The sequence below is a fragment of the Macaca mulatta genome, chromosome 19 (genome assembly GCF_049350105.2).
Source record: "Macaca mulatta isolate MMU2019108-1 chromosome 19, T2T-MMU8v2.0, whole genome shotgun sequence".
NCBI classification, from domain to species: Eukaryota; Metazoa; Chordata; class Mammalia; order Primates; family Cercopithecidae; genus Macaca; species Macaca mulatta.
This window is the reverse complement of record NC_133424.1, coordinates 6,114,800-6,142,554: the sequence shown is the minus strand read 5'-3', so window position 1 is coordinate 6,142,554 and position 27,755 is coordinate 6,114,800. Positions and strand designations below refer to the sequence as shown.

Sequence of the window (27,755 nt, the reverse complement as noted above, 5' to 3'; positions counted from 1 at the left end):
ACGCCCGGCTAATTTTTTGTATTTTTAGTAGAGATGGGGTTTCACCATGTTAGTCAGGGTGGTCTCAATCTCCTGACCTCATCATGATCCTCCTGCCTTGGCCTCCCAAAGTGCTGGGATTACAGGCATGAGCCACTGAGCCCGGCCGGCTTGGCTAATTTTTTAAATTTCTTGGAGAGATGGAGTTCTTACTATGTTGCCCGAACCGGTCTCAAACTCGTGGGCTTAAGCAGTGCTCCACCCCAGCCTCCTAAAATACTGGGATTACAGGCCTGAGCCCCAGTGCCTGGCCTGGCTAATTTTTTAGATTTCTTACAGAGACGGAGTTTTTACTGTGTTGCCCAGGCTGGTCTCAAACTCCTAGATTTAAGCGATCCTCCCAACTCAGCCTCCCAAAGTGCTGGGATTACAAGCGTGAGCCACTGTGCCCGACCAGAAGTGGCCATTTGAACCTGAGCTGCCTGGTCCCACAGGCCAAGTTCCCCATGACCACACTCCCTCAGGGACCAGAAGCTAGGTATAGCTGCGCCGTGATCTGTCCGGCCGCCTCCAGGGCCTGAGTCTTCCTGGCTTCTCTCCCCTGCATTGGGGATGTCTGGCCTTCAGTACTGACCCCTTTCAGTTTTTCTTTTCTTTTTTTTTTTTTTTTTTTTGAAATGGAGTCTCGCTCTGTCGTCCAGGCTGGAGTGCAATGGTGCAATCTCGGCTCACTGCAACCTCCGCCTCCCAGGTTCAAGCGATTCTCGTGCCTCAGTCTCCCGAGTAGCTGGAATTACTGCCACCTACCACCATGCCCAGCTCATTTTTGTACTTTTTTTTTTTTTTTTTTTTTTATTTGAGACGGAGTCTCGCTCTGTCGCCCAGGCTGGAGTGCAGTGGCCGGATCTCAGCTCACTGCAAGCTCCACCTCCCGGGTTCACGCCATTCTCCTGCCTCAGCCTCCCGAGTAGCTGGGACTACAGGCGCCCGCCACCTCGCCTGGCTAGTTTTTTTGTATATTTTTAGTAGAGACGGGGTTTCACCATGTTAGCCAGGATGGTCTTGATCTCCTGACCTCGTGATCTGCCCGTCTCGGCCTCCCAAAGTGCTGGGATTACAGGCTTGAGCCACCGCGCCCGGCCCATTTTTGTATTTTTAGTAGAGATGGGGTTTCACCACATTAGCTAGGCTGGTCTTGAACTCCTGACCTCAGGTGATCTGCCCACCTCAGCCTCCCAGAGTACCAGGATTCTAGGCGAAAGTGCTGGGATTCCAGGCGAAAGTGCCGGGATTCCAGGCGAAAGTGCTGGGATTCCAGGTGGAAGGGAACAATTTCTGCTCTAGAAACCACTTCAGGTCCAGTGGGGCCTTCCCAGGATGCCGTGGGGCTGGCCCCTGGCAGGGTTGGAGGGGACAGGGTGGGTGGGTCACCAGCTCTGGCACTGAATTCTTGTCTGCAGAATCTGAAATGGAAAAACAGAGATGGCGCCAAGCCAGGCCACAGAGCGGGAGGCTCAGGCCCGTTGCCTCCAGAGAGAGCCGGGTTCCCTTCCCAGCTTTTTTGATACTGGCAGCACCACCTGAACTTCTGTCTCTTCATCTGAGAAACAGGGACATCCACGGTACTTGTGGTCAATAAAAACCCACAGCCCCATTTATCCAGCCTGCGTTATTTTCAGGGCACTGGAGCCAGATAGGCCTGGGTTGGAATCCTGTCTCTGCCCATCACACGCCGTGTGACTAAAAGGCAGATCCCTTGTCTCTCTCTTTTTTTTTTTTTTTTTTTTTTGAGATGAAGTCTTGTTCTGTTGTTCTGTTGCCCACGCTGGAGTGCAGTGGCACAATCTCGGCTCCCACTGCAACCTCTGCCTCCCGGGTTCAAGCGGTTCTCCTGCCTCAGCCTCCAAGTAGCTGGGATTACAGGCGCGCACCACCACGCCTGGCTAATTTTTGTATTTTTGGTAGAGGTGGGGTTTTGCCGTCTTAGCAAGGCTGGTCTTGAACTCCTGACCTCAGGTGATCTGCCCGCCTCAGCCTCCCAAAGTGCCGGGATTATAGGTTGAGCCGCCGCGCCCAGCCTCTTCACCTGTCTGAGCCTCAGTTTGGCTCCTCCTGGCCACAGGCATAAAACTTAGCGCATGGCGTGTCTTTGTGCCTCTCGAGCTGCAGGTGCGGCCCTCTTAAGTCCCGAAGGTGTCCTTCCCGTGTCTCTGCCCCTTTGCTGAGAAAAACGTGGGGAGCTTTGTCCAAAGGAGCGATTGCAAGCATCCGCAAGACATTTTCTGACGGGGAACGCGGTGGCCAGAGACAGCTCTTCCAGGCTGGCTTGGATCCCAAAGCTGCCTGGAGAAGACGGAGAGGGTGTTTGATCTGCAGGGGTGGGGGTGCTTCCGAGAGGTAGAACCCCTCCAAATCTGAGAGCAGGCAGTGATGTTGGGAGCTCCGTTTTCTCAAGGCTCACCAGACACCGAGAGGAAGTCAGAGGTCCCAGGGAACTGAGGCTGTCCCTTGGCCTTTCTGCTGAGAGCCACACAAGCGGGTATTTCAGCCCAGTGTTCTGGGGACGCCCAGGCTGCGGTGGCATAAGGGACTCCTGACCGGGCCTGCAGTAACCCAAGAAAGCTCCCCAGGGGAGGTGCTGGCCGAGCTGAGGTTGAAGCTGCCAGACGAGAGGAGGAGGAAGGGACCCCGGGAGGAAGGAACAACACAGACAGTGGCTGATTGTAGCACCCGCCCGGTCTTGCTCGCTGGAGTGGAGGGGCAAGGGGTGTGTTCGGGCTCTAGGTCAGACAGGCAGCTGGATGCGTCTCTACCCGCAGCCCGCTTCTGCCCTTCCTTCCAGCAGCTCCAGAGGGAGGGATTTTACCAGAAGTAACATTCTTGACCCAGCCACAGTGACTTTTCCTCATGTCCTTGGCTGAGGACTCATGGCCCCGGGTCACCATTCCTGAGGCCAGAAGGAGGGGGCAGGCCCAGGCTCAATGTGGAGCAAAACATCTGCCCTAATCAGGCTCAAGGTCTGGATGTGGAAGGAGAGTAAGATGTCGGCTTGGAGGCAGAAACCCGGGTTCAAATTCCAGTGTTGTTTTTTCTGAGCTCTGTGATATTTTTTTGTCGTGGTTTGTGTTTTGAGACAGAGTCTTGCCCTGTCACCCAGGCTGGAGTGCAATGGCGTGATCTCAGCTCACTGCAACCTCTGTCTCCCCGATTCAAGGAATTCTCCTGCCTCAGCCTCCCGGGTAGCTGAGGTTACAGGTGCCTGCCACCACGCCGGGCTAATTTTTGTATTTTTAGTAGAGATGGGGTTTCACCATGTTTTTCTTTTTTTTTTTTTTTTTTTTTTTTTTTGAGACGGAGTCTCAGGCTCTTGCCCAGGCTGGAGTGCAGTGGCGCGATCTCGGCTCACTGCAAGCTCCGCCTCCCGGGTTCCCGCCATTCTCCTGCCTCAGCCTCCTGAGTAGCTGGGACTACAGGCGCCCGCCACCGCGCCCGGCTAATTTTTTGTATTTTTAGTAGAGACGGGGTTTCACTGTGGTCTCGATCTCCTGACCTTGTGATCCGCCCGCCTCGGCCTCCCAAAGTGCTGGGATTACAGGCTTGAGCCACCGCGCCCGGCCTCACCATGTTTTTCAAGCTGGTCTTGAACTCCCAACCTCGGGTGATCCTCCCGCTTTGGCCTCCCAAACTGCTGGGATTATAGGCGTGAGCTACCACGCCCGGCTTCTGAGCTCCGAGCTCTGTGAACCCATTAACATTCCTGAATCTGTACAGTGGGACTGGCTGTTGCTTCATCAGAGGGATAAATAAGAGTTGAGGGGCCAGGCGCGGCACCTCACATCTGTAATTCCAGCACTTTGGGAGACCGAGGTGGGTGGATCATTTGAGGTCAGGAGTTCGAGACCAGCCTGGCCAACATGCTGAAACCCTGTCTCTACTAAAAATACTAAAATCAGCCGGGCGTGGTGGTAGGCGCCAGTAATCCCAGCTACTCTAGAGGCTGAGGCAGGAGAATCGCTTGAATCCGGGAGGCGGAGGTTGCAGTGAGCCAAGATTGCGCCACTGCATTCCAGCCTGGGCAACAGAGCGAGACTCCATCTCAAAAAAAAAAAAAAAAAAAAAGGTTAAGGGAGGTCGTGCATTCCTGTACATGGTGGTTCTAGTGACTTTTTTTTTTTTTTTTGAGATGGAGTTTTGTCACCCACGCTGGAATGCAATGGCATGATCTCGGCTCCTTGTAACCTCTGCCTCCTGGGTTCAAACGATTCTCCTGCCTCAGCCTCCCGAGTAGCTGGGATTACAGGCACCTGCCACCACGCCCGGCTGATTTTTGTATTTTTTAGTAGAGACGGGGTTTCCTCATGTTGGCCAGGCTGGTCCTGAACTCCTGACCTGAGTTAATCCAATCCTCTCCCAAAGTGCTGGGATTATAGGCATGAACCACTGCGCCCAACCAGGTCTAGTGACTTTTGGGACAGATGCTCAAAGCAGACACATATGGTCATATAAACAGGAGCAGAGCCTTGAGTGAGGGAGGTTAGGCTGGTCAGGCCACTGGAGCAGGAACTCTGTTTTGTTTAAAGCCCACCCCGAGCTATGGATGGGTAGGCGTTGGGGCCCACAGGGACCTACACTTGGAACCTCAGGCCTTCTTAAGGCCTCTCTGGACTTCTGAATAGCTGGAACTTTCCAGAACTTTTCTGGTCAATCTGTGTGGCCCCTGGACTCACTCCACCCATTTCCAGCTGGTAGTAGAGGCTCAAAGTCCTAGCGTTGCTCAAGTTTGAGTTGTTAGACCTCTGCCTCTCCTCAGACCCCAAACTTTTACTTAAAACAAAGTTGTGCTCCATTTTCTCTTTAATCAGCTCACTTTTTTGTTTAAGCAATTTTTTTTTTTTTAACAGACGGAGTGTCGCTCTGTCACCCAGGCTGGAGTGCAGTGGTGCGATCTTGGCTCACTGCAAGCTCTGCCTGCTGGGTTTACCCGCCATTCTCTGGCCTCAGCCTCCTGAGTAGCTGGGACGACAGGCGCCCGCCACCATGCCTGGCTAGTTTTTATATTTTTGTTAGAGATGGGGTTTCACCCTGCTAGCCAGGATGGTCTCGATCTCCTGACCTTGTGATCCGCCCGCCTCGGATTCCCAAAGTGCTGGGATTACAGGCGTGAGCCACCACACCTGGCCTGCTTAAGCAATTTTATAGTTTAAAATAACTTCAGGCCAGGCGCTGTGGCTCACACCTGTAATCCCAGCACTTTGGGAGGCCGAGGCGGGCAGATCATGAGGTCAGGAGATCGAGACCATCCTTGCCAACACGGTGAAACCCCCTTTCTATGAAAAATACAAAAAAATTAGCCAGGCATGGTGGCGGGTGCCTTTAGTCCCAGCTACTCGGGAGGCTGAGGCAGGAGAATGGCGTGAATCCAGGAGGCAGAGCTTACAGAGAATCCAGCCTGGGCGACAGAGTGAGACTCTGTCTCAAAAAGAAAAGTAAAAATAAACAACTTCAGCTGGGCATGGTGGCTCACACCGCTAATCCCAGAGCTTTGGGAGACTGAGATGGGAGGTTTGCTTGCTCTCAGGAGTTCCAGACCAGCCTGGGAAACATAGCGAGACCCTGTCTCTAGAACAGACTAAAAATTAGCTGCGTGTGGTGGCAAGCGCCTGTGGTCCCAATTACCCAGGAGACTGAGGCCAGAGGATCCCTGGAGCCCAGGAGTTTGAGGCTGCAGTGAGCTATGATTGCACCACTGCACTCCAGCCTTGGGTGAGCGTGAGACCCTGTCTCTGCTAAAGAAAAAAAAAAAAAAAAAAAAACACTAAGAAAAATTAAAAATAATAAAAATAACTTCTTCAATTTGTCTTTAGTTCTTTTTTTTTTTTTGAGACGGAGTCTCGCTCTGTCGCCCAGGCTGGAGTACAGTGACCGGATCTCGGCTCACTGCAAGCCCCGCCTCCCGGGTTCACGCCATTCTCCTGCCTCAGCCTCCCGAGTAGCTGGGACTACAGGCGCCCGCCACCTCGCCCAGCTAGTTTTTATGTACTTTTTAGTAGAGACGGGGTTTCACCGTGTTAGCCAGGATGGTCTCGATCTCCTGACCTCGTGATCCGCCCATCGGCCTCCCAAAGTGCTGGGATTACAGGCTTGAGCCACCGCGCCCGGCCTGTCTTTAGTTCTAAATCTAAAAAGGTACCAAAGTGAAAGTCTCTGTCCCTGTGTCCAGCCACTCAGCTCCCTGGAGGCAGTACTGTTTCTACACATACACACAATTGTTCCCTTTTTTCTTTTTTCCTTTTTTTTTTTTTGAGACAGAGTTTTGGTCTGTCGCCCAGGCTGGAGTGCAGTGGTGCGATCTCAGCTCACTGCAACTTCCACCTTCTGGGTTCAAGCGATTCTCCTGCCTCAGCCTCCTGAGTAGCTGGGATTACAGGCGCGGGCCACCAAGCCCGGCTAATTTTTGTATTTTTAGCAGAGATGAGGTGTTCACCATGTTGGTCAGGCTGGTCTCAAACTCCTAATCTAGAGAGCCCACCTCAGCCTCTCAAAGTGCTGGAATTACAGGCATGAGCCACCACGCCCCGCCCTTTTTCATTTTAAAAAATCATGCAGGCCGGGCACGGTGGCTCAAGCCTGTAATCCCAGCACTTTGGGAGGCCGAGACGGGCGGATCACGAGGTCAGGAGATCGAGACCATCCTGGCTAACACGGTGAAACCCCGTCTCTACTAAAAAAAAAATACAAAAAAAACTAGCTGGGCGAGGCGGCGGGCGCCTGTAGTCCCAGCTACTCGGGAGGCTGAGGCAGGAGAATGGCGTGAACCCGGGAGGCGGAGCTTGCAGTGAGCTGAGATCCGGCCACTGCACTCCAGCCTGGGCGACAGAGCGAGACTCCGTCTCAAAAAAAAAAAAAAAAAAATCATGCAACTATACTTTATTTGCTATACTTTATTACCTCTTGCTTATACACACCCCCTCCATTTAATAGTTTATCTTCTTGTTCCTACCCTAGTAGTTTATTTTAAAAAGCATCCTGGCCGGGCGTGGTGGCTCAAGCCTGTAATCCCAGCAAGTTGGGAGGCTGAGGCAGGTGGATCACCTGAGGCCAAGAGTTCGAGATGAGCCTGGCCAGCATGGGGAAACCCTGTCTCTACCAAAAATACAAAACTTAGCCGGGCGTGATATGCGCCTGTAATCCCAGCTACTCAGGTGGCTAAGGCGGAAGAGTCTGCTTGAACCAGGGAGGTGGAGGTTGCAGTGAGCCGAGATCGCGCCCTGCACTTGAGCCTGGGTGACAGAGGGAGACCCTGCCACAAAAATAAATAAATAAATAAATAAATAAATAAATAATCAAAAAGCATCCCGAGGCCGGGCGCGGTAGCTCACGCCTGTAATCCCAGCACTTTGGGAGGCCGAGGCGGGCGGATCATGAGGTCAGGAAATCAAGACCATCCTGGCTAACACGTGAAACCCCGTCTCTACTAAAAATTACAAAAAATTAGCCGGGTGTGGTGGCAGGCGCCTGTAGTCCCAGCTACACGGGAGGCTGAGGCAGGAGAATGGCGTGAACCCGGGAGGCGGAGCTTGCAGTGAGCCGAGATCGCCCCACTGCACTCCAGCCTGGGCGACAGAGCGAGACTCCGTCTCAAAAAAAAAAAAACAAAAGCATCCCAATGTGAGAGGATCCCTCAAGGACAGGAGTTCGAGACCAGCCTGGGCAACGTGGCAAAACTCAGTACGAAAATTAGCCAGGCGTGATGGCACGTGACTATAGTCGTAGTGACTCAGGAGGCTGAGTTGGGAGGATCGCTTGAGCCTGGGAAATTGAGGCTGCAGTGAGCTATGTTCACGCCACTGCACTCCAGCCTGGGCAACAGAGCGAGTCCCTGTCTGAAGCAAAAAGGCATCCTTTCCCCCACCCCCACCCCCTTTTTTTTTTTTTTTTGGCAGTTTCTACGTTTATTTAAACACAAAACCTGCACGTGAACTCTCTACTCATTTTCTTCACTGCGCAGCCTGACACTGGGGTGGGTGACTCTGATGGCCAGCTGGGCGGCCCTTTCCACGATGGTTTTGATGGCTTTGCGGTTCTTGGAGGAAGCACTGTGAGCGATCTCAGCACAGGGAGGTTTGTTGCACATCAGCAGCACTTCCAGCTCCTTGACGCTGGGGACCAGGAACTTCCGGAAGCCACAGGGCAGCATGTGCTGTTGGTTTTTGTTGCTCCCATAACCAATGTTGGTCATCAAGATCTGGCCCTTGCACCTTCTGCGAACCCTGTTGTCAGTACCTCTGGGTTTCCGCCAGTTATGCTTAATTTTGACATATTGTTCTGACTGGTGCCAGATGAACCGCTTGGTTCTCTTTTTGACGATCTTGGGCTTCATGAGGGGTCTGAGGCAGCCATGATGCCAAGGAGGAGACGACTGCCACCTCCATAGGCAGTGCCGAGGAAGAGAGGCTTTTCCCCCTTTTTTTTTTTTTTTTTTTTTTGAGATGGAGTCTCACTCGGTTGCCCAGGCTGGAGTGCAGTGGCACGATCTTGGCTCACTGCAAGGTCTGCCTCCCGGGTTCACACCTTTCTCCTGCCTCAGCCTCCTGGGTAGCTGGGACTACAGGTGCCCGCCACCACGCCCAGATGATTTTTTGTATTTTTAGTAGAGATGGGGTTTCACCATGTTAGCCAGGATGGTCTCGATCTCCTGACCTCGTGATACGCCCGCCTCAGCGTCCCAAAGTGCTGGGATTAGAGGCGTGAGCCACCACGCCTGGCCTTTCCCCCTTTCTGTATTTATGTAGTATTCCGCTGCTGCATCGATAGCCTGGCATTCGCTTCATCAGTTCCTTTTTATTGGATATATAGGCTGCTTCCTGAGGACTCTTGTAAGTATGTTGCAGCCCTCAAAACAAAACAAAAAAATTAGCAGGGCATGGTGGCGGGTGCCTGTAGTCCCAGCTACTTGGGAGGTTGAGGCAGGAGAATGGTGTGAACCCGGGAGGCGGAGCTTGCAATGAGCGGAGATCATGCCACTCCACTCCAGCGTGGGCGGCAGAGCAAGACTCTGTCTCAAAAAAAAAAAAAAGAAAAAATCTCAGCAGTAGCTCCATTCATCTTAGGGGATACGTTGTAACATTCCTGTGAACGGAAATGTAGTATCCCTCTGGGAGATGCAAAGGTTACTGTAAAAATAGTCAATAAAAAGGAAACAGTGTTAATGAATTCTCCACAGATATGGTAGCCTGTCCCAGGTGCAGCTGATTGAGGTTACTCTAGGGTGTTAAAACAGGGGTACTCAGCCTGGTGCAGTGGCTCACGCCTGTAATCTCAACACTTTGGGAGGCCGAGGCAGGTGGATCACAAGGCCAGGAGATCGAGACCATCCTGGCTAACACCGTGAAACCCCATCTCTACTAAAAATACAAAAAACATTAGCCGGGCATGGTGGCAGGCGCCTGTAGTCCCAGCTACTTGGGAGGCTGAGGCAGGAGAATAGCGTGAACCCGGGAGGCGGAGCTTGCAGTGAGCCAAGATCATGCCACTGCACTCCAGCCTAGGCGACAGCGAGATTCTGTTTCAACAAAAACAAAAAAACACGCGTACTCCAGGCTGGGTGCAGTGGCTGACACCTGTAATCCCAGCACTTTCGGAGGCCAAGGTAGGTGGATCACTTGAGGTCAGGAGTTCGAGACTACCCTGGCCAACATGGTGAAACCCTATCTCTATTAAAAATACAAAAATTAGCCAGGCATAGTGGTGCGTGCCTATAATCCCTGCTACTCGGGAGGTAGAAGCAGGAGAGTCTCTTGAACCTGAGAGGTGGAGATTGCACTGAGCCGAGATCGCGCCACTGCACTCCAGCCTGGTGACCTGGTGACAGAGCGAGACTTCATCTCAAAAACAAACACACAAAAAACACTCCTACTCCAGACTTTACTGCAGAGACTGAATGAATACATCAGATAGTCATGGAGGGTGAAGAATGTGGGTGTGAAAGCCAGCCTGGGTCAAAGGAGCGTGTTCAGCTCAGCCACTGCCTGGCTGCATGTCCAGCCAAAGCGAGTCCCTTGTCTGATTTGTGTCTCAGTTTCCTCCCATATAAAATGGGGATTGCAGAGCCGGGTATGGTGGTTCACACCTATAAATCCAGCAACTTGGGAGCCTGAAGTGGGAGGATTGCTCAAGGCTAGGAGTTTGAGACCAGGCTGGACAACATAGCTACTTGGGAGGCCAAGGTGGGAGGATCACTTGAGGCCAGGAGTTCCAGACCAGCCTGGGCAACATAGTGAGACCCTATCTCTATAAGACGGAGTCTCACTCTGTTGCCCAGGTTGAAGTGCAGTGCCGTGATCTCGGCTCACTGCAGCCTCCATCTCCAAGGTTCAAGCAATTATTCTGCCTCAGCCTGCCAAGCAATTGAGATTACAGGTGCCCACCACTATGTCTGGCTAATTTTTGTTTCTTTAGTAGAGATGGGGTTTCACCACGTTGGCCAGGCTGGTCTCGAACTCCTGACCTCAGGTGATCCTCCAGCCTCAGCCTCCCAAAGTGCTGGGATTACAGGTGTGATGGCCTGTACCTGTAGTCCCAGCTACTTGGGAGGCCAAAGTGGGAGGATTGCTTGAGCCTGGGAGGTCTAGGCTGCAGTGAGCCAAGACCGTGCCACTGCACTCCAGTCTGGGTGACAGAGTGAATCCCTATCTCTTAAAAAAAAAAAAAAAGAAAGAAAAAAGAAAAGCCCAGGCGCGGTGGCTCACGCCTGTAATCCCAGCACTTTGGGAGGTCGAGGCAGGTGGATCACGAGGTCAGGAGATGGAGACCATCCTGGCTAACATGGTGAAACCCATCTTTACTAAAAATACAAAAATTCAGGCGTGGTGGTGGGCGCCTGTAGTCCCAGCTACTCAGGAGGCTGAGGCAGGAGAATCACTTGAACCCAGGAGACAGAGGTTGCAGTAAGCCGAGATCACACCACTGCGCTCCAGCCTGGGCAGCAGTGCGAGACTCTCTTTGAAAGAGAAAAAAAAAGAAAATGAAGATCAGGATGTCACTGCCCCTGCATGCTGTTGGAGAGGTTAAATATTAAATATTACTCCCCCTTTCTGAGCTCCTGCCTCTAGCTCAGACCACTCTCGTGGGCACTGACCCCTTGTGTCCAGCCATGTCCTGGATGCCTCCCAAGAAGCTGGAGCTCTGGGTTCGAATGCTGGCTCTGGCTTCATATCCCATGGTCACCCCCATGCTGGGTGCCTCTGTTTCCTCACGTGTCTCACCAGGGAATTAGACCAAGTTACCATCTGGCAGGTGTTTTCAGGGCCCTCCAGGGTTTGGCTGGTCACCATGGAGGGGGGTTCAGGTGCTGAATTTAGGGACCCCACATCTCACGGGTCTCCCATCTTTCCCAGTGGCAGTGTGTCTGAGCAGGCGTGCCCAGGTGAGGTTGTGTCCACGTGTGGGCAGGTATGGCTGTTGCAGGTGGAAGTGTGGATATGTGGCTACCTGGGTGCCATGGCGGGGGGTGAGGTGGGAGGGTGTTCATTGTCATCCTTGCTTTCCTCCCTCTGTCTCCATTGGCCACGTGGCATTTCTTTTTTTTTTTTTTTTTTTTTTGAGACGGAGTCTCGCTCTGTCACCCAGGCTGGAGTGCAGTGGCCGGATCTCAGCTCACTGCAAGCTCTGCCTCCCGGGTTCCCGCCATTCTCCTGCCTCAGCCTCCCGAGTAGCTGGGACTACAGGCGCCTGCCACCTCGCCCGGCTAAGTTTTTGTATTTTTAGTAGAGACGGGGTTTCACTGTGTTACCCAGGATGGTCTCGATCTCCTGACCTCGTGATCTGCCCGTCTCGGCCTCCCAAAGTGCTGGGATTACAGGCTTGAGCCACCGCGCCCGGCCTCCACGTGGCATTTCTATGGGCAGAGGGTGGAGGGCAGGTTTTCGTGGCTCTGTGGTATCCTAGCCAGATGCCTGGACCCATCAGCTCCCCCCTTCTTTCTGCCGTATCCCCAGAGCCCCCCAGGTTTATCAAAGAACCCAAGGACCAGATCGGTGTGTCCGGGGGTGTGGCCTCTTTCGTGTGTCAAGCCACGGGTGACCCCAAGCCACGAGTGACCTGGAACAAGAAAGGCAAGAAGGTCAACTCTCAGCGCTTTGAGGTGAGTCGGGGTGGGGAGAGGCAGCCCGGGGTCAACGCTCCCCCAAGGCAGGGCCACAGCACCTCAGCCACAGAAGACATCGTGGACACATTCCCCAGGTGGAGCCCAGGCATCAGTGGCCGGGCAAGTGTGGCTATGCAGACTCCAGCTGGGGCCCTGCCCGCCTCACTTGTTCTACCAGCTCCATGCTGTGTGGCCTCAAGCAAAGCCCTGCCCTCTCTGAGTCTTCGTCACAGCTCAGTGTACACAGCACCAGTGCACACAAAAGGAACTTTACAACTCTGAATACGTGCACATGATCACACATGCACATTGCCACATTCCGCATGTCTTCACACGCCTTTGCATGCCTGTCACATGGGCTTGCAAACATTCATCGCAGTCACACATGCACACAACACCCTGTTCTCACATGTACCCAAATCTGGTCTCTGTCTCCCAAGCATTTATACTGGACACCGACACACATGCACATTCAGCCTCCAGCTCTTCTCCCGGTCACCCCCAGGATCATGGGGCTGACTGCCATCCCCCTACAGCCCAGCCTAGACAGGAACCTTCCTGGGGACACCAGCCTCACCCTGTCCTTTTTTCCCCTGCCCACGGCAGACAATTGAGTTTGATGAGAGTGCGGGGGCAGTGCTGAGGATCCAGCCTCTGAGGACACCGCGGGATGAAAACGTGTACGAGTGTGTGGCCCAGAACTCGGTTGGGGAGATTACAGTCCATGCCAAGCTCACTGTCCTCCGAGGTATTGGGCTCCCCAGGGTGGGCGGAGGATGAACCGGGCCCTGGGCTTTGGGGACAAGCACCAAAGGAATACATGAAAGTGAGCCCAAACCTTCCTACTTTGGTTTTTTTGGGAGGACCTTGATCTCCCTTCTTGAACCAGTAACACTCTCAGGGCCCAGAGCCTGCTGGTGGGGATTTATTGTGCCTTTGTAAGAAAGGAAGGAATTGAGAGACTAGAATCATCCTAACTTATAATCTTCATCATGTGCTTCTGATGACAAGAGGTTGATCCAACTCAGATGGGTTCAAGCAAGAAAGATAATTGATGTGCAGAATTAAAATTCCGTGGAGTGGCTGGCTTCAGGTTCAGCTGGATCCAGGGGCTCATTGAATTTTCTCAGAGTTCACTCTCTGTCTCTTGGCTTTGTTTCCTTCTGTATTAATGTTATCCTTAGTGCGACTTCCCCCACCCCCAGTGAACTTGGATCCCATGCCCCTCCCTGAACTAATCACTATGGCTCAGGAGGAACAAACACTCTGATTGGCTGGACTCCTCCCTGGAGCCAAGAGTGAGTGTCATTTCGCCAAAGGAATAAGGATAAACAGGATTGGGCATTGCGGCTCACACCTGCAATCCCAGCACTTTGGGAGGCTGAGGTGGGAGGATCACATGTGAGACCAGACTGGGCAACATAGTGAGACCCCATCGCTACAAAAAATAAAGGATGAACAGATGCTAGGTAGGCAAAAACAGCTGCCCCACTTCCCCAGACATTCACATGGGCCTATGGAGCTGCTTGCTGGCCTTGTTCAGGTGCAATTCTTTTTTTCTTTTTGAGACAGAGTCTTGCTTTGTTGCCCTGGCTGGAGTGCAGTGGCACTATCTCAGCTCACTGCAACCTCCGCCCCCCAGGTTCAAGTAATTCTCCTGCCTCAGCCTCCCGAGTAGCTGGGATTACAGGCACCCGCCACCACACCTGGCTAATTTTTGTATTTTTAGTGGAGACGGGGTTCACCATGTTGGCCAGGCTGGTCTCAAACTCCTGACCTTGTGTGGTCCACCCACCTCGGCCTCCCAAAATGCTGAGATGATAGGCGTGAGTCACTGCATGCAGCCTAAGTGCATTTCTGGAACAAGTCGCAAGGAGTTGATAGGGGGCTGTCTGAATGATGCTGTTTTATAATGAGGAAGCAATTTTGTGAACAGACTCTTGTTCAGCATCATTTCAAACAGCCCCCTACAAACCCCTCGCCCAACCATTCTGTGCTGCCTTCTCCATTGCAATTTGGTTTTAGCACTGGGCCCAGCCTGTGGAGCTCAAGTCCTGGCTGCCACTTGGTTGCTGTGTGACCTAGGGCAAGTTAATGAACCTCTCTGAGCTGCAGCTTTTTCATCTCTAAAGTCGGGCCGGGTGCAGGGGCTCACGCCTGTAATCCCAACACTTTGGGAGACTGAGGCAGGTGAATCACCTGAGGTCAGGAGTTCAAGACCAGCCTGGCTAACATGGTAAAACCCCGTCTCTACTAAAAATACAAAAATTAGCCAGGCAAGGCGACGTGCACCTGTAGTCCCAGCTATTCGGGAGGCTGAGGCAGGAGAATCGCTTGAATCCAAGAGGTGGAGGTTGTAGTGAGCTGAGATCACACCATTGCACCCCAACCTGGGCGACAAGAGCGAAACTCTGTCTCAAAATGAATGAATGAATGAATAAAAATAAAATGGCTGGGCACAATGGCTCATGCCTGTAATCCCAGCACTTTGGGAGGCCAAGGTGGGTCGTGAGGTCAGGAGTTCAAGACCAGCCTGGCCAAGATGGTGAAACCCTGTCTGTACTAAAAATACAAAAATTAGCTGAACGTGATGGCGGGCACCTGTAAACCCAGCTACTCAGGAAGCTGAGGCAGGGGAATCGTTTGAACCCGGGAGGTGGAGGTTGCAGTGAGCCGAGTTGGCGCTGCTGCACTCCAGTCTGGGTGACCAGGGCAAGACTCCGTCTTGGGGAAAACAGAAAAAAAAAAAAAAAAAAAAAACCGGTTAATAATGGTTCTCACCACAAGGGGTAATTCTGTGAACCAGATGAGTGAGTGAGACAGGGAGAGAGATTAGCACAATGCCATATTTGGTCAATTCTACTTCCCCGTTATTACGTTCACCACTATGAAGATTCTGGTTTAGTAAGATGCTTGTTACCAACTCTTCTGCAGCTCTCAAGTGGGTGGGCTATACCTGTCACCCTCAGAGACATCCCAACCATGAGTATGAGCCACTGCCAGCCGTTAGCTTGGAGGTGACCCCTGCATGTCGCTTCCCAAGATGAGGCTATTCCAGTGTCCTCCAGGGCAGCCCAGCTATGACCAGCTTGGACTGGGAGGGGGTATCACAGCTGCCCTAGGGGTACTTGATTTCAGACTCTGGTCCCATGAAACTGAGACTGGCATCACAGGCGAGTGACCTGTGGAGTCATACAGGCTCCCTCCCTCAGAAAGGCCCCGGGCTTCGGCCTGTAATCCCAGCACTTTGGGAGGCCGAGGCAAGTAGACAACTTGAGGTCAGGAGTTTGAGACCAGCCTGGCCAACATGGGGAAACCCCAGATCTACTAAAAATACAAAAATTAGCCAGGCATGGTGATGTGTACCTGTCATTCTAGCTCCCGGATTCTTGGGAGGCTGAGGTAGGAGGATTGCTTGAACCCGGGAGGCGGAGGCTGCAGTGAGCTGAGATTGCGCCACTGCACTCCAGCCTGGGTGACAGAGGGAGACTCCATCTCAAAAGAAAAGAAAGAAAGGCCCCGTGCTTTTTAAAGCTCTGCTGTTGGCCATGTGCCATGGCTTATACCTGTAATCCCAGCACTTTGGGAGGCCAAAGCAAGAGGATCACTTGAGCCCAGGAGTTGGAGACTAGCCTGGGCAACGTAGAGACCCCATACCCCACTGTCCGAGTCTCTACAAAAAAAAATGTAAAACGTAGCCAGGTGTAGTGGTGCCTGCCTGAAGTCCCAGGTGCTTAGGAGGCTGAGGCAGGAGGATCCCCTGAGCCCCGGAGTTCAAGGCTACAGTGGGCTATGATCACGCCACTGCACCCCAGTCTGGGTGACAAAGCAAGACCCTGTCTCTAAAATGGGGGCGGGGGGAGGGGAAAGAAAAGATAAAACCCCTGCTGTTGCGGTCTGGAAAGTCTTAATACTTTTCTAACAAGAGACCCCCTCATTTCATTTGCCTGAGTCCTGGAGCCCGTCCCGCCGGGGGATGGAAGGAGGAGCAGGGGTGGAGTCAGCCCGCTGTGGCCCGCCCTGCTCCTCCCAGCAGATATTTTTGCCCTGACCTTTCCCGGGCACAGACGGAACAGCCTCCTCTTTTCCCGTGCCAGCCTCCACGCTGAGCACTCAGGGTGTTCAAAGGACAAGCTGTGAAGCCATCAACTGCCTGGTCCCCGGGAGTCTGGGAAAAATGCCCCCTGCATCCATCCACACTCTTTTTTTTTTTTTTTTTTTTTTGACACGGAGTTTTGCTCTTGTTGCCCAGGCTGGAGTGCAATGGCGTGATTTTGGCTCACTGCAGCCTCCACCTCCTGGGTTCAAGCGATTCTCCTGTCTCAGCCTCCTGAGTAGCTGGGACTACAGGCGCCCATCAGCACGCCTGGCTTATTTTTGTATTTTTAGTATACAGGGTTTCGCCATGTTGATCAGACTGGTCTCAAACTCCTGACCTCAGGTGATCCACCTCCTTGGCCTCCCAAAGTGCTGGGATTACAGGCATGAGCCACTGCGCCCAGCCCACACTCTTTTTCTCTCTGCTCTCCAGCTGCCTGGAGGGGCCCGCTTGGGCTGAGAGCTCATCCTTCCTGCCGGGGCCCAGGGCCTCGGATACCCTGTCCCCGCCCCACCCACCTTGCCACCAGCCCTGAGCTCCAGGCACCCCCGGCCAGTCACTGGCAGTTGGCGGGGGACCATCTGGACTGCCAGGGCCACTCCCTGCCTCCCTCCTCCTCTGCCATCTGATTGTGGATCCCGCACACGCCTCCCGCACTGTTGTTTTAATTAAACTCCGAGGAACTGGGCACAGTGTGGTTCACGATGTACGTTTTCGTTTAATTAGGTGCTCTCGGTAGCATCAGGCGGCCGAGGCCTCCCCCTGCACCCTGGCTGGCTGCTGCCCACACATGCTCACGGGGAGCCCTGCGGGGCCACATGCACATGGGAAGTGCTCACGTGTGAACACGTGTGGGCGCAGGGCAAGCTTGAGCATGTACAAGCGTGAGCACACATACCCACGTATGAATGAAATACAGGGTTCTCGTCCTCATCAAAGCCACCCTCGTAGGCACACGGGCATGCACACACACACACGGGAATGCCCACAGACCCAGCTGTGGGCACCAAGACCAACTGACTGAGGCCCAGTCATTTTGGCCCTAATCTCTGATGATGTCATCAGTAGCCAATCAGAGCCAGTTTCAAGGTCGTCCGGGTCCCTGGCCCAGGAAGGACGGACAAGAGGCCTGAACCTCCTCAGACAGCATCCAGCCACACCCCCTTCAGGGCCCCGATGGGTCCAGACCCGGTTGGGTGGAGGGCTTTTGCAGCCCATCCCGCTCAGCTGCTGCTGAGCTCAGCCAGGCCTGGGTTCAAATCCTTGCTACATGCTGGCTGTGTGACCTGGAACAAGTGTGCGTCTGCCTGGGCCTCCGTTTCCCCCTCTATGAAAAAGGCTTGGAGGAGATCACAGGTTCTGTTGCCTGCACAGTGCCTGGGATGCTGTTAGTGCTCAGGGCTTTCCACTGGGGCTTTTCCCCATCAAGCAGTGACCCCTGGGCTGGAACTGCTGCTCTCTTGTTACACTGGGGAGGCGGGGATTGATTCTGGCTTCACGTCCCTGGATCCTGCCCACCTCTCCCTTGCCCCATCTTGGCCTCCTGCCTCCCTGCTGCTTGCCTGGGGCTCAGTTTCCTCCCAAGTTGGTGGCTTCCTGGCCACCTCTGTCCACAGCCACCCAGCCCTGTGCCCCATGTCCCATCTGGGCCTTTGTAAGCAAATACATGTGTATTCTTTTAAACAAACAGCAACATTGTCTACACCAGGAAGCGCACACTTTTTCTCCAGAGCACCAGAAAGTAAATATTTTTGGCTCTACAGGCTGGACGGTCTCTGTCACAGCAACAACCCAAAACTCTGCCATCGTGGTGGGAAAGCTGAGAAATGAATGGGTGTGGCTGTGTGCCAATAAAACTTTATTTATTTATTTATTTGAGACAGGGTCTCGCTCTGTCACCCAGGCTGGAGTGCAGTGGCGCAATCTCGGCTCGCTGCAAGCTCCGCCTCCCAGGTTCACACCATTCTCCTGCCTCAGCCTCCCAAGTAGCTGGGACTACAGGCGCCCGCCACCACGCCCGGCTAATTTTTTTGTAGTTTTAGTAGAGACGGGGTTTCACCATGTTAGCCAGGATGGTCTTGATCTCCTGACCTCGTGATCCACCCGCCTTGGCCTCCCAAGGTGCTGGGATTACAGGCGTGAGCCACCACGCCTGACCAATAAAACTTTATTAACAAAAACAGCCACAGGGCCACATGTGGCCCTGAAGCCATCATTTGCGGCCCTTTACCCCCTCCCACTCCAGCATTCCTACCAGATACAGACGAGCTGCCTATTTCTTGCACTGCGATTGGTCACTTTTTTGTCACTTGTCCTTTGGAATGGAGTTGGGCGGGGTGGGGGGAGCGGTTATGAGTCTGCTCTACATGGCTGTTTCCTAATTTTTTTTTTGAGACAGAGTCTTGCTTTGTCACCCAAGCTGGAGTACAGTGGCGTGATCTCGGCTCACTGCAACCTCCACTTCCTGGGTTTAAGTAATTCTTTTGCCTCAGCTTCTCGAGTAGCTGGGATTACAGGTGCCCGCCACCACGCCCGGCTAATTTCTGTATTTTAGTAGAGATGGGGTTTCACCATGTTGGCCAGGCTGGTCTCGAACTCCTCACCTCAGGTGATCCTCCTGCCTTGGCCTCCCACAGTGTTGGGGTCACAGGTGTGAGCCCCTGCGGCCGGCCCATCTTGGTTTGTAGAGCACCCTGGATGCGAGGCAGACTGTCACTCAGCCGGCTCAGCTCATCACCTCAGCCCAGAAGCACGTTCCCACCGGTCAGGGAGCTCTGGGACCAGGAGCTCCCAGGAAGCTGAGTTTCTCCTCCTTGTCCCCCGACCCCATCACCACCAGTCTCCATCTACCATGGAGGGCAGCTAGAACCTCGCCACCCAAGAGGGATACCGAGCGCTGGAGACCTGGGGCCACTCACCGTGCTGGAGGATTGAGTGCTCAACCAGGATTGAGTTGTTTGTTCATTGATTGAGCTCCTACTGTATGCCCGGTTCTGCCCTGGGTGCTAGGGACGCAGATGCATCATTTCAGAGTTCCCTGCTGCAGATAGGACAGTGGGAAATGTAGGGGCATTTAGAGCAAGGTTGTTGGAGCTAGTCCCAGGTGGTGTTCCAATCAGTAGACAGATGCGGGAACAGGAATTCCAGGCCAAGGGAACAGAACAGGTGACCCGAGGGAGGGGGCTTGATGACTTTGAGAGCCGTGGAGGCCAGCGTGACTGGGCCAGAGAGAAAAAGAGAAGGGAAGGTGGCAGGGGCCGGCAGCAGACAAGCAGCCGGGGCTCCTTCTGAGGGTGGTGGGACCGCAGAAGGGTGTACCGCGGGGGAGCAGTGTGGTTTATGTTTAGAAAGGCAGGCGGGCGCGGTGGCTCACGCCTGTATTCCAGGCACTTTGGGAGGACAAGGCGGGCGGATCACAAGGTCAGGAGTTCGAGACCAGCCTGGTCAACATGGCAAAACCCCCTCTCTACTAAAAGTACAAAAATTAGCCGGGTGTGGAGTGCATGCCAGTGCCTTCCAGCCTGGCCAACAGAGAGACTCCATCTCAAAAAAAAAAAAAAAAGGGTGTCTTCCAGGCCAGGCACAGTGGCTCATACCTGTAAAATACCTGTAATCCCAGTGCTTTGGGAGGCCGAGGTGGGAGGATTCCTTGAGCCCAGGAGTTCGAGACCAATCTGGGCAACATAGTGAGACCGTATCTCTATATTTTAGTTATTTTATTTTTATTTTTATTTTTTTTTGAGACCGAGTCTCACTCTGTCGCCCAGGCTAGAGTGCATGGGCGTGATCTCAGCTCACCGCAACCTCCATCTCCCAGGTTCAAGTGATTTTTCTGCCTGAGTCTCCCGAGTAGCTGGGATTACAAGCGTGCACCATCACATCTGGCTAATTTTTGTTTTTAATAGAGATGGGGTTTCACCATGTTGACCAGGCTGGTTCTTAAACTCCTAGCCTTAAGCGATCCACCTACCTCGGCCTCCCAAAGTGCTGGGATTACAGGCATGAGCCACCGCGCCCAGCTGATATATCTATCTGTCTGTCTGTCTGTCTATCTACAAAAATTTTTTAAAAGATAAAAAGAAAGGTGTCCTCAGGCTGCTGTGAATGAACCCACTCAGCGCTGTGGACCCTGGGGCCAGGTTTGTGCTTATACATAGCAGGAGGCAGAGCATCTCTGAGCCCCACCCAGTCCATTCCAGGAGCACCCACCCCCAAGTCATGACAACTTCAGATATCCCCAGACATCGCCCAGTGTCTCCCAGGGCAGCAGAGTCACCCCCCAGTGAGAAATATTCTAGCCTGCTCAGTTCCCTCACACGAGCCTCCCCCTTGTACAGAAGAGGGACCCAGCCAGGTGCAGTGGCTCATGCCTGTAATCTCAGTGCTTTGGGAGGCAGAAGCGGTAGGATTGCTTGGAGCCAGGAGTTTGAGACCAGCCTGGACAACACAGTGAGACCCAAAAATTTTAAAAATTAGCCAGGCATGGTGGCACGTGCTTATAGTCCCAGCTATTCAGGAGGCTGAGGCAGGAGGATCACTTGAGCCCAGATCATTGAGGCTGCAGTGAGCTATGATTGTGCCACTGCACTTGAGACAGCAAGACCCTGTCTCAAAAAAAAAGAGAACTGACTGTAAAGGATGGCACCCAGGGCTGAGGTCACGCAGCCAGGCAGGAGCCGGACACGTGGCCGGGCACTCCCTGAGCCCCAGGCTGGAGGGGTGGCCATGCAGTGCTCAGAACCATGCCCATTTCTCTCCCGTCTCTGCCCTCAGAGGACCAGCTGCCCTCCGGCTTCCCCAACATCGACATGGGCCCGCAGTTGAAGGTGGTGGAGCGGACACGGACAGCCACCATGCTCTGTGCGGCCAGCGGCAACCCTGACCCTGAGATCACCTGGTTCAAGGACTTCCTGCCCGTAGATCCTAGTGCCAGCAATGGACGCATCAAACAGCTACGATCGGGTGAGTGTGTGTGGCTGACAGGACGTGGGAGCCTCGGAGGGCAGCAGGGGGCGGGGAGCATCTGCAGGCCCCAAGCTGTGGGGACTACTGGAGGACAGACAGAGACAGTGTGCGGCCATGGCAGGCATTGGCACCGGAGGAGTGGAGGCAAATGTCTTCAAAGCCACACACTGAGGATATTAGGGGGCACAGATGGGCATGAGTACCGGGGAGCTATAGACAGTGGTAGAAGAAGAATGCTTCAACACCTGGCCAGTGAAGATATAATGGTGCAGACATGCACAAGGGTAGGGAGTCATGTAGGGCCATGGTGGGGGGAGAGCGTCTCCCATACTCAGGCAGTGAGATCACGACTCTCACCCACAGACTGTTGTGGGTGATAGGAAGCCACTGAGGGGGCTGGGCACAGTGGCTTATGCTTGTAATCCGAGCTCTTTGGGAGGCCAAGGCAGAAGGCTTGCTTGAGGCCAGGAGTTTGAGACCAGCATGGTCTATGTAGCAAGACCCTAGTCTCCAAAAAGAAAGCAAGCAAGCCACCGAGAATGGTGGGTATTGGGAGTGCCCAAGCATTGGGAGACAGACAAGGAGAAGTGTCGGTGAGCCATGGAGGGTGAAAAGGGGAGACCAGCTTCAATGGGTATGTAATAGGGAGCTATGGAAGGTGGCAGAGAGAGAGCATCCTCTATACGGAAGCAGTAGGCATGTCCAGTGAGAATACAATGGGACCCAGACAGGCAGGAGTAGTGGAAGCTATGTAAGGCAATGGTAAGTGTCCAGAGGTGACAGGTAAGGTGATGGGGAGCCATAGAAAACTACAGGGAGAGAATGTCTTCAAGGCTGAGCAGTAAGAACATCATGGGACAAAGACGAGCAGAGGTGATGGCGGGGCTTCAGGTCTGTAATGGGGCACCGGCGGGCAGTCCAGCCTCTCTGTTCAGGCCCTGGGGGAGCTAGGGAGACCTTGGGACACGCAGAGCCTTGGGGATGGGCGGTTCTACCATTGTGTCTCCACAAAGCACCCACGTGGCCCATCTGCGGGTCCATCTGTCTGGGGGACTGTGTCTGCCTGTGTGTCGTCCCCCTGCTTCACGACATGTCCACGTGTGCATGTCTGGGCTCCTCGTGCCGGCCTGGCCTGCCTCCCGCGTGTGGGCATGGGTGTGCAGGCCTCGCCGCTGTCATACATGGGCCTCCCTTCCCCCACCCGGAGCAAAGTGTCTGCCTGCATCTCGGCCACACGTGCACCCACGTTGCAGTCACTCCCGTGCCTGTGCGCACAGGGCGGTGACCCGCGCACGTGCCTCTCAGCCTGCACCTCCCTAGTGCTTGTGCGTGGGGACACACATGGTGGAGCTGTGTCTCCCTACATTGGGAGAGCACACGTGTGGCTGCACATGCGTGTGTGTCTGTGTCATGGATTTACTGTTTTCAGTTGTGCCGGGCTTGACGCCCTGACTTCATTCAGGTCACTGTTGAGATCACCCTGCACCTTCACACACACACCTCCTTTTGCTTTCTCTCTCCCCTTCCTCCGAGGACCCCGCCACGGAGTACCCCCCTCGCAGCAGTCCCTCCCCAAATCATCCCCAGTGCCCCGCACTCACTGCCCATCCTTGCCCCCCACCAAAGAGCCCACCTACCCGTTCTCCGCTTTCTGCTCCTCCTTAGTGAAAACCAAGCCCCAAAAAAGTTCAGACATGGAGCCCAGAATCTCTTCCCTGGAGAGACTCAGACCTCACACTGCAGGGACAAATTGCCTCCCCCCTCCCAGCCTGGCTGAGGATGTTTGCAGCTCCGAGGCCTCTGCAAGCAGGGGAGCGGTGGCCTCAGTTTCCCCATAAAACATGCCTATTTCCTTGTGTTCTGGTGACCTCTGCAGGATCGAATGTCTAACGCCTGCTAGGTGCTTAGTGAACATAAACCACTTTAGGAACCGTAAGAAATGTTATTATTATTATTATTATTATTCTGAGCGTCCCCCTCTCCTCCCCCGCCCTCCCCTCCTCGATGAGGACACAGGATTCTTCCTAACCACCTGTTAACTTCCTGTTCTCTTTTCTTATCCTCCTGTTGTAAACGTTCAGAAACCTTTGGTAAGTCTGATTTCATCACCACGTCAACAACTAACGCCCCATCCCCTTTGTGCCCCTTCTGCCCCCTTCTCCTCACCAAACTAACAGCCACCGTGATGGTAACTGTGACCCACTCTGCCTGGTATGTTATACTAACGCCCTCTCCCTCCTCCCCAACGAGCCCCTCAGCCCTCCCCAGCTGGGCACTAGTGTACAGCGGAGAAAAAAACCCAAAGGAAAAGAGGAAAAGAGACAAGTCCACAAGGGGCCAGGCAGACCTCAGAGTGGAGGCTGAGGGGGGTTCAGAGGCATCCTCGGGCTCATGGAACTTCGTCCTCCCCCACTTTCTTCTTGGCCTTAGCCCTGCTGGAAAAGGATTTAATTACAGAAGTTTGGGGGCTGCGGCTGGGCGTGGGGTGGAGATTTTTCCAGCGTAGCTGCTACTGGGCACTCCTCATCCCCTTTTCTCAGCATTCAGCCTGAATCCCCTGAAATCAGTTGTGGGACTAATTCATACTAAAGTGAGAGTGACTGATGTTAGTCTATGATATCAGTGCTTTCATCTCTCTCCGGGTGGGAAGTGGAACACCTTTTAATGTCTAAGAAATACATTGTTTCCGCTTGATAGAATAGCCCTGAGTGATTTGGCCAACTTGAAAAGACTTCTTTTTTTTGAGACAGTCTCAATCTGTCACCCAGGCTGGGGTACAATGGCACCATCTCAGCTCACTAAAGTCTCCGCCTCCCCGGTTCAGGCAATTCTTCTGCCTCAGTCTCCTGAGCAGCAGGGATTACAGGCACCCGCGACCACACCCGGCTAATTTTTGGATTTTTAGTAGAGACCGGGTTTTACCATGTTGGCCAGGCTGGTCTCAAACTCCTGACCTCAGGTGATCCACCTGTCTCAGCTTCCCAAAGTGCCAGGATTACACCACTGGGCCGGCTTGAAAAGACTTTCTATAACCCTGGCTTCCACCATCGTCATCCCAATGTCCTAGCAAAGGCCAGCCTGGATTTCTGCCGACTCGGATTCCAGTTCTCCAGGGTGTAACTTTAGGCAAATTCCCATTTGCTCCCCGGTAAAGGGTGCAGAGTGGCCTCACGAGGATACCTCGAAAGATAATACAGGGACCCCGAAAACTTCAGGCCAGAAGCTCCTCAGCCCAGGAGGCCGGAGAGCTAGGCTCAGTGCGCACCCCCGCCTCATGATGGGACCTCAGAGATTCCGCTCTGAGCCTCAGTTGGCCCATCTGTAAAATGGGTTTGGGCCACGCAGAATGAGCTGTTTTTTCACGTGTCTGGCCACTCCAGGCAGATCCAGGTCTTAGGATCTTCTTGGCCCCAGCCGGCCGAGTTATCAGCTTATCGGCCATCGGCAGCAGAGACAAGGGAGCCCAAAACTTCTCCCTGGATCATGAGCAGAGGGGTGTAACGTTCCAGCCCTGAGCCACCTTTTCCTGCTTTGCAGTTAACCGTTCCTGCCCGCAAGGCCCAGATAAACAGGTCTTTCCTCTTTTCCTCTTGGTAAGAAGGCTGCAGGCCTCTCCCCATCCCTCCTACTTGGCCTGTCTGTGACACCCTTCCTTGGCTGTATTAATGCCTGGCCCTGGGGCACTAACCCCACCCACCTCCCTGTCTCTAACAAGATAATTCCTGTTGCTCCTTGTCCCTTCCTAGTCCGGACTTGAAAACAGTCCCTTGCTGGGCTCCCTAAGAAGGAAAGAAGGAAGGCGGGGGTCATGAACCTCCCTCCCTTGGCCCAGAGGGAAGGCCACCAAAGGCCCAGGCTGACCGACCTCCCCTGGGCATACAGACGCCCCTCAGCCCGTCCAGAGAGTCTTCTAGACTCCATCCCTCCACCCCCAGAGATTCCCGCCTCCTACAGGAAGCCCTCCTGCTTTGACAAGCCCTCAGACCTCACCCTGCTCTTAGGAGGCCTCTTCCAGCTTCATCAGCAAAGCCTGCAGGGTCCATATGCCCAGGGCTGGCTCGATCCCCTCCCCGGGGCAGAGTGCAGAGGCCTGGCTTATGGCCCCGGCCCAGCTTCCCTGGGGCCCCCGGCCCCCCACGACCGCCTTGTGACATTCACCTGGTTCTCTCTGCTTCCCTTACAGAAAGCACTCCGATTCGAGGTACGAGGCTCCTCACCCGGCCACTCACGCTCTCTCTCGCTGCCCACTCAGCCCCTCAGGCTCCACAGGGGCTGTCCCCAGGCCCGCTTCCATGCGTGTCCACCCTGCCACCACCCTCGTTCCACCCAGTGTTAGTCTGGTCTCTGCGTCTGTGTCTGTGTCTGTGGCCGGGGGGCCTGAATGTGGCCGAGGTGACTCCTCAGGTCACCTGACTGTGGAAGGCCAGGGGGCTCTCTCCCCCTCTGGGAAGGACCCTACCTGGCAAGACCCCCAGAGTGCTGGGAGCCCCATGTTGTTTAGCCACCTCTGAAATGAGCAGTGCAGGCCGGGCGCAGTGGCTCATGCCTGTAATCCCAACACCGTGGGAGGCCGAGGCAGGTGAATCATCTGAGGTCAGAAATTCAAGACCAGCCTGGGCAGCATGGTCAAACCTCATCTCTACTAAAAACACGAAAATTAGCCGGGCGTGGTGGCGGGCGCCTGTAATCCCAGCTACTCGGGAGGCTGAGGCAGGAGAATCGCTTGAACCCGGGAAGCAGAGGTTGCAGTGAGCCACCAGGATCACGCCATTGCACTCCAGCCTGGGTGACAGAGAGAGACTCTGTCTCAAAAAAAGAAAAAAAAAAAGAAAAAGCAAAGTGGGCCTTCCAGCTCCACAGTTCTTTCTGATCTGGAGGGTCTAACCCAAGGACACGTAGAGACACGCGCTCTCAGGTCAGTCTGCTCCATCCGTTATCCCCCACCCAACTGCTGCCTCAGAGAAGAGCCAAGAGAAGGCCTGAGTGGGAACCCTGGGGAAGAATCAGTGTCCAACCCTACCTTTGCTACAAATGCTGTGTGACCTAGAGCAGTCTCCTGACCCTCTCTGGGCCTCCTTAGTGATGGAGATACTGCCTGCTTCCCAGAACCTCGAGGTCAAAGAAGAATAGGCAGTGTTCTATGGGGGCAGAGTCTTTATCCATGACCTCCAGAAAGAATCCCCCCATCTGTGGGTGCATGTCATTTCTGTGGGATAATCACAAACAAGACTGGAAAACTCAGTCTGGATGTTTGGATCCTTGGTGCCGTAGGCTCTGATTGAAGCTTGTGATTCAAACACATTTGCGGATATTCACTCATCTTCATTTACTCATGGTCGACAGGCACTTGGGTCCAGGCCTGTGATTCAAACATACTTAGATATGTTACACTAAGTTTTATTTACTTATGAGAATAAGGACTTTGATCCAGGCCTGTGATTACAAACATACGTGGGGAAACTTTTGCCTTATTTTTTATTTTTGGGCACTCAAGTTTTTATCAAGGCCTGTAATTTAAGACATACTCGGCTTCATTTACTTGTGAAAATGAGGGACTTGTTTCAGGCATGTGGTTTCAGATATCTTTGGGGAAATCTTGGCCTCGTTTTCATTTACTCATGGGCACAGTAGTGTTTGATCAAGGCCTGTGATTTCAGATATTCTTGAGAAGGTTCATTCATTTTTATATGTTCATTGGAAGTGAAGTCTTTGATTTGGGCCTGTGATTTCAAATGTATTGAGGGGAAATCAGTTCTATTTTCATCTACTCATGAACACCAAGACCTTGGATTTTTGCCTGTGATATTTAAATTTTAAATATGCCTGTGATTTGAAAAATTGCCGTCTTCTTTATATCTGTATTTACTCATGACCAACAAATTCTTTGATCCAGGCTTGGAGCATTTTAGCCTCAACTTTACTTGTGAGTATAAGAGGCTTTCAATCAGACCCCTGATTTCAAACACGTTTGAAAATTTAATCTAATCCTTGTGTACCTATGAGCATCATAGAATTGGGTCTAGGACCATAATTTTAAACACACTCGACGAAGTCCATTCAATTACTCATGAGCACCAGGATATTGACTTCAGGCCTGTGGTTTTAAATACAAGCAGGTAAATTCAGACTTTTACTTCGACGACTCAAAATACTTGGGGAAATTCTGACTTCTTTTCAATCAACTTCAGGCCAGAAGGCTTGGATCCAGATCCGTGGCTTTGATTTCAAACATACTTGATACACACCAGCCTCAACATTTTTTACTTTAGCTACCTCAGGGTATAACCTAATCCTGAAATTTCAAACACGCCTGAAGAAGTACAACCCTGTCTCCATTTACTTACGGGCGTTGAGGACTTTGAGGACTAGGATTCCAAACACAATTGAGGAACCCAGACCCATGTTCATTTACTCATGGGCACTTAATGAAACAGAGCAACCACCGGCTCCCTGAATTTTCACATGATTTGTGGTGGGCCCCCTTAGGTCCCTGGATCTATCAAATGATGGTTATGAGTTGTGAATGCCAACCCACTCTTTCCTTCTGGCCGGGAGAGCATCATTTAG

The 27,755-nt window shown here is 53.3% G+C and overlaps 1 protein-coding gene, 1 long non-coding RNA gene and 1 pseudogene across 13 annotated transcripts in view; 1 reads left to right on the top strand and 2 right to left on the bottom strand.

The window, feature by feature from the left end:
- Nucleotides 1-27,755, top strand: part of PTPRS (protein tyrosine phosphatase receptor type S) — a 136,676-nt gene that overhangs the window by 55,813 nt on the left and 53,108 nt on the right. For 10 of the 11 annotated variants that reach the window (XM_015122570.3, XM_077979196.1, XM_015122564.3 and 7 more), the window contains exons 3-5: nucleotides 11,976-12,121; nucleotides 12,731-12,872; nucleotides 20,997-21,185. In XM_015122570.3, the coding sequence (XP_014978056.2) occupies nucleotides 11,976-12,121; nucleotides 12,731-12,872; nucleotides 20,997-21,185 (477 nt within the window). Of the gene's footprint in view, nucleotides 1-11,975; nucleotides 12,122-12,730; nucleotides 12,873-20,996; nucleotides 21,186-23,269; nucleotides 23,279-25,371; nucleotides 25,390-27,755 lie in introns of all 11 variants that reach the window. The other variant, XM_077979188.1, reaches the window with a different exon arrangement.
- On the bottom strand, nucleotides 1,804-5,792 carry LOC144337034 (uncharacterized). The gene is made up of 3 exons (XR_013409627.1): nucleotides 5,367-5,792; nucleotides 4,284-4,845; nucleotides 1,804-3,238 (listed from the first exon to the last, which is right to left on the bottom strand). It is a non-coding gene; the product is annotated as an uncharacterized LOC144337034 (long non-coding RNA).
- Nucleotides 7,902-10,708, bottom strand: LOC106994610 (large ribosomal subunit protein eL32 pseudogene; annotated as a pseudogene). The gene is made up of 2 exons (XR_013409592.1): nucleotides 9,859-10,708; nucleotides 7,902-8,398 (listed from the first exon to the last, which is right to left on the bottom strand). The product of XR_013409592.1 is annotated as a large ribosomal subunit protein eL32 pseudogene (transcript).